We start from the raw sequence: 6,000 nt of genomic DNA on the forward strand, positions 1-6,000 counted from the left end.
GGTATGGGGGGGAAGTAGAGGGGAGGGGAAACAATCTATACTTCATTGACTAAGTTTCAGTTGGGGGGTACATGTCTCAATGCTGTGACCTTCACAAGAGTTTTTAGCTTCCCATCCCCATTAGATAAGACAGGCTTGAGGGGGCTGCCTTGGGGAAAATGTTCTTCCTTCCTGTGGGATAAGGCTCTGATAAACTATTTTTCCCTAAATAGTAGGCTGTGGTATAGAGAACAAATATACTGTGGGCATATTTCACAGTGATTAATCTTCCCCTATGCCTGCCAGATGTGTTTTTGGGTGGGTGGGAGGATCTCTCTTGGCTCTTTACCTTAAGAACCTGATGAGGTTCCTGGAGGTAAAGTCCATAAAAATGTTGAGTGTCCTCATAATTGTGCCCGGAAGAGTTTCTCACTCTCATGCTAGTTCACACTCAGCCTCCAACAATTTGTTAAAATTACCACTTAAGTGTTTCCATCAGTTATGGCTCCAGGGCTTCTGCTCTAGGTAAACAGATCTATTAATAGCTGTGGTTTTATGGATTCATTTGTCTCTCCAGATTTGGGGGTGGTAGTTTGCCCCATGACCTCAGTCCTCTGAGGTGTCCAAGAAAAGACATTAATTTTTCATTTGTTCAGCTTTTTCTTGTTGTAAGGATAGGTAATGACTTCCAAGCTCTTTACCTGTCAGAGCTGAAACCCTACATTAGATTTTTAACAGTTAGCCGCCAACTGGAATGTTCCCTTTTCTACACCAACAATAGGAGATATTCATACCATCTAACATCAATCTTCAAGCACGGGCCTGTGGAGCTTCTCACATCTCGTTCCCAAAGGTCAAAGTATTTTCTCTGTCCTTTCTGCCTCTAGAGACTGTTTTAATCAATGTAATCCTTCTTTCTCCATTTCTAACTGATTGACGTCAAGGGGATCAATCTATTGTGTTATTCTCTCAATGCAGAACCCGTAGTGTCTTTTTTAGACATTTGAAATGTGTTTTTTCTTGTTCTGTTTTTACAGACCAACCCTTCTTTGTCAGATAATTGGTAAATGCTAGAATTTTTATTCTCTTATCTTATTCCTTTCTGTGTTTGTTTATTCCTCCACTATCTGTTGGCTACTTCTCAAATGCAAAATGCTCTTATATGTCCCTCAGAGACCTAGAGCCCAGAGTTCACTAACATTCCAGGTGAGGAGCTGTCTGTGAATGACTATACTATAGAGCAGCTTATGATAATGAGAAACAAGATGATTTGGGAGTTTTGTGGAAGAGGTGGGATTCTCCTGAGGTAACCAAGGCATCATTGAGAGCTGGCCCTCAGGTTTGATGCTGGGAGCTGCGTCAGTCAGAGCCCAGGCAGGAAACAGAAACACTCAAATGAAGCAATTGAGAAAACTCTAATGAAAGGATTACTGACAGAAGTGAGGAAGAGTCTAAGAGCAGCCAACAAGGGATGGCAATGCACCCCAAATCTAGCAACAGCAAAACAATTTTACCACAGCAAGGCCTGAGCAGGACAAGGGGAGGGCATGGTTACCAGAACCCAGAAAGAGCTGTGGGAGTTGCACTCCTAGAAGATACCAGTGTGTCAGGAGCTGCCGATTTTGGTAGAGAACGGCAGCCACTGCTAACCTAAAGCCTGGCAGAGAAAGAACAGTGGAAATAAATGCTCTGACGCCACTCCCTTTCTGCTTTCTGATTTCCTGCTGGTGTTTCCCAATGGCTGAACCCAAATGGAAGTCAGAGGGCAAGCCCACAGAGGTCAGCTTCCTGGGGAGTGAAGGAGCATGGGGACGGTGAAAAGTGCATCTGAAGGAGCAAACGGAGGATACCCAGTCCAAAGGGATTCTGCACTTCCAGAATCTGGGATGAAGAATCCAACAGGACTCTGGGAGCCACAAATCCTTGATTTGAGGCAGGAGTTAGCGACCAAACATGTTGAGAACTGTTGCCCTTTCTATTGCCACCACGTTTTGACTCTGTCTACACAATCACCTGAACTCTCACCTCCAGGAAACGATCTCTGAATCAGTATAAATGGTTATTATATAATAGTTGCTATTTGTTTTTTAAAAGATTTCAGTGGAGGAAAAGTGAAACTGACAGCAAAGACTCACTTTTCTCTCTCACAGCCTTCTCGCAGCAGGAGGAGGAAACCGTCGAACTGCCAACGTGGTGGCCCATGGATTTGCCAATCTTTTAACTCTGGACAAAAAGACTCTCCAAGAAATTCTAAGGCATTATCCAGATTCTGAAAAGGTCCTCATGAAGAAAGCCAGGTACAACCTTTAAAACTCCATTAGAGAGGGACAGAGTTGATTTTACCTTGTAACATCTAAGATGAGGGGAACTGTATAATAATTGTGATCAGCTTTCTTCTTGACATGCGCTTAATAAACAACTGTTAATGCAGGTACCCAGTGGAGCCTCACAGGTCAGGAGGAATCATGGTTTGTCTGGTAGATTTTGCCAAAACTCCCACAGAGCTACCTAAAACAGCTTTTCTCTCCTGTCCAGAGTGCTTTTAAAGCAGAAGACTAAGGGCGCAGAGGCAACTCCTCCAAGGAAAGAACTTGCCCTTCTCTTCCCGCCAAAAGAGGAGACCCCCAAATTGTTTAAGACTCTCCTGAGAAGTGCAGGAAAAGCAAGTCTTGCAAGACTACTCAATATGAAGAGTGAACAAACAGCTCAGGTAATAAGGCAGAGGGAATGGAGGGCTGGAACAGAGAGATCCCTGGACTAACTGCATGCACACAAGCTCCTACTCTAACTCTGTTTCAGACACTAGGAAAATTAGGACTGATCTAATGCTAATAATGACTGCATTATATATAGCACTTATTATTATTTAAGCTGAATCCCCATGCAGCATCACATTTAAGCCTCACATTTATTATAGATGGCTTTAATATATATGTATTTATAAATACATTTAACTGCCATTATTCATAGATTTTGTATTTCAAAATCTACCTACTCCCTATAATTTATTTGTAACCTCCAAATCCATACTTATGGTGCCTTTGTGGTCATTCAGGGACAAGCGCATGTGCAGAACAGCAAAAAATCTAAGTTACTGAGGCACATATTCCCAGCTAAGGTTGAACAAGGAGATGCTCTACTTTCTTGTTTCAGCTCTCATACTATAAACAAGTGACACTTTTGCAGTCTGTTTGGTGCCATGGGTGTTAGGTCCAGAGCTGAGAGGGAGACACACGAAGCCTCAGGTGTAGCAAAATGCCCTTTATTTCAGCATCTGGGTGGAGATGGGTGGAAGCCAAAAAAGGCATCCACCATGAGGGAGAAGAAAGCCTTGGGTTTTATAGAGGGATTTTCTGGGGGAATGAGCACACCTGCAGAGATAGAGGAGGAGGATAGCTTCCTCCTTATCAGAGAGGAAGGATTTACAACCTCCAGGGACTCTCCGGACTCCTGTTGCTATTGTTTTACAAACCTAAGTTTTCCATTAACCAAATTCTGTCCTATACATACTTTTCGGGTTCCCACCTGGAACAAACCTAACAATGGATTTCACACTTTTGTGACTTTTTTTTTTTTAGTGATTTTGCTATTTAAAATGGCCCCCAAGCATAGTACTGAAGTACTGTCCAGTGTTTTTATGTGCAAAATGTTGAATGTGACTTACAGAGAAAATATGTGTGTTAGATTAGCTTTATTCAGCCATTAATTATAGTGCTATTGTCCATGAGTTTAATGTGATGCATCAATAATTCATCGTATTAATAAATTCATCAAATTAGATAAGATGTCTCTAAAAAAAGAAAGACACCTTATTTAAGAGTCTTTGGTCAATGAAACAAAGTTATGTATTGACCAGTTGACAAAAATGTTGTGGTCTCAAGGCTTATAGGAACCTAGCCCTGTATTTCCCCTAGGAGCAATGGTTCAGTATTCACTAATTCAGAGTTTATACCAACTTTATAGCACAAAACTTCCATAAGTAATGAGCATCAACTGTACATGTACAGACATATATATATACATAAAAATATATAACTCATTTTACCAACAAGCTAGTAAATATTTTCACAAATATTCAGTCAATATATATTGCAGAAATAACCTTATAAATTTCATCCAAGCCCTTCATGTTTGAGATGAAGAAACTGAGACCGAGATCAAGGAATTTGGATCAGATCACACTTAGTTACAGAACAAAAAACTATTACTCAGGTGTTCAGACTTACAGGCCTATACATCAAGCTGTCTTCCAATTTCTAGCAACGTAAAGAAACTCAAATGTTATTGTTTTTCTCTCCTTTTCTGGTTTCCAGATTTCTTTAATTCTCGTAAGTCTATGAGGACAGATACCAAGAAACAGACAGAACAGAATTCAGGTTTTTCTGTATCTAGTCACTACGCTACCTCTAAAACTGTAAGAAATGGGTAGCTGTGCACCTTTGAGGAGATGAGTAAAGCAAACATTATAAAGTCAGTCACAGTCGAGAGATTAAAAACTTTCCTCTTCCTTTTCCAAACACACAACACTGTGGTGAAAATCAAGGATACAGTGAAAACCAAATGCCTCATTTACATTAGCATAGAAATAGTAATTTTCATAAAAGATGTATGAAGGTAAAGAAATATATAAGTAAATATGTTAAGTTAGAGTCTCAGCGTTCTCTCTGCACATTCATATCTCAGCCAAGCCTCTCTCAAATTCATCCCAAGCATTACCAGTAAAGAGCATAGTGTGTTTTTTACTGTGAAATTTCTTACATTTATTTTATTGATTAATTTTTTTGAGATGAGGTCTTGCTATGTTGCCCAGGCTGGCCTCAAACTCCTGGGATCAAGTGATCATCCTCCGTCAGCCTCCTGAGTAGCTGGGACTACAGGCGGGAGCCACTGTGCCTCATGAAATTGCTATAGATAATACTAAACACAAGAGGTTCAAAAATCATAGCTCAAGCACCTGTGGGACAAATGGAGAAAACTGCACTAGGAAAGAGATGAGTTTCTCCCTGAGATTCTCCCATGAGCTTATGTAGGGAAGAAAACCATACTCTCTGTAGTACTTTTATACAGTATTTGGTTAATACATTTTTATTAAAAATAAATATTTAAAAATTTACCTCCATAAAACAAATAAGTAAATATTTTAAAAAGCCCTGAGCACTGAGTCTGATAATCCAGAGAGTATGAAGACCAACAGGAAGAGAATTCCTTGGCCAGGACAAAAAAAATGCAATTTGGACTAATACTGTAGCTCAAATGTAACAGCTGCATTCTCCAGCACACCAGAAAGCTTAGTCAAATGATAGAAGCAAGGCAGACATGATTCCCATATTCACTTAATTTGGACAGTCTTTGTCCTGGTGGCGATCTGAGCCATTGCATGCTAATCAAAAGACTCCAATGCATTTAATTATTATTTTAATACCAATTCTTTGTAACTGCTTCTTCCAGGAAAAAAGGGAAAATACTGAAGGAGGAGAGGGTAAAAGAAAAGAATATGAAGATAAAGGAAGAGAGCCAGCAGAGGAACCACCAGACAGATCCAAATGTACCACGAGTTCTATCACAATGGAGGAAAAGCCCCTGTCGATTAAAAGGGCAGTTTTACCCAGAGGAACTACCCGTCAATCACTCATCATCAGCATGGCTCCTTCTGCTGAGGCTGGAGAAGAGGTTCTGACTATCGAAGTCAAAGAAAAGGCCAAGCAATAAATGTTTGATTATCTTTAGATGTAATCTAGCTAGTTCCCAAAGAGATTGTACCCAGTATTGTAGCTTAAATTAATGAGGGAAACCGACCTTGCTGGGACCCTTGAGAATCATAGGCAAATCCCTAGCTTAGTGTCTAGGACTTATCTGAAAGTGTGATTTCATGCAGTGGTAATAAGAAGATTATTAAAAGCCATCCCTATTCTCCATTGTCATTAACTTTGTGCAATTTCTATTTCTTTTAATTGTATGGAGTAGGATTCTTTTATTCCTTCAGTTCTTTCCTGATGATGTTCCTTCCTTCCATCTTGATTA

The 6,000-nt window shown here is 40.1% G+C and overlaps 1 protein-coding gene across 1 annotated transcript in view; it reads left to right on the forward strand.

The window, feature by feature from the left end:
- The window catches only part of CNGB3 (cyclic nucleotide gated channel subunit beta 3), a 146,166-nt gene extending 140,478 nt beyond the window's left edge, over positions 1-5,688 (forward strand). The window contains exons 16-18 of the mRNA XM_045560498.1: positions 2,130-2,276; positions 2,515-2,689; positions 5,428-5,688. Of these exons, the coding sequence (XP_045416454.1) occupies positions 2,130-2,276; positions 2,515-2,689; positions 5,428-5,688 (583 nt within the window). The remainder of the gene's footprint in view (positions 1-2,129; positions 2,277-2,514; positions 2,690-5,427) is intronic.
- The last annotated feature ends 312 nt before the right edge of the window (positions 5,689-6,000 follow it).

This window comes from Lemur catta, chromosome 9 (assembly GCF_020740605.2).
Source record: "Lemur catta isolate mLemCat1 chromosome 9, mLemCat1.pri, whole genome shotgun sequence".
Lineage (NCBI taxonomy): Eukaryota > Metazoa > Chordata > Mammalia > Primates > Lemuridae > Lemur > Lemur catta.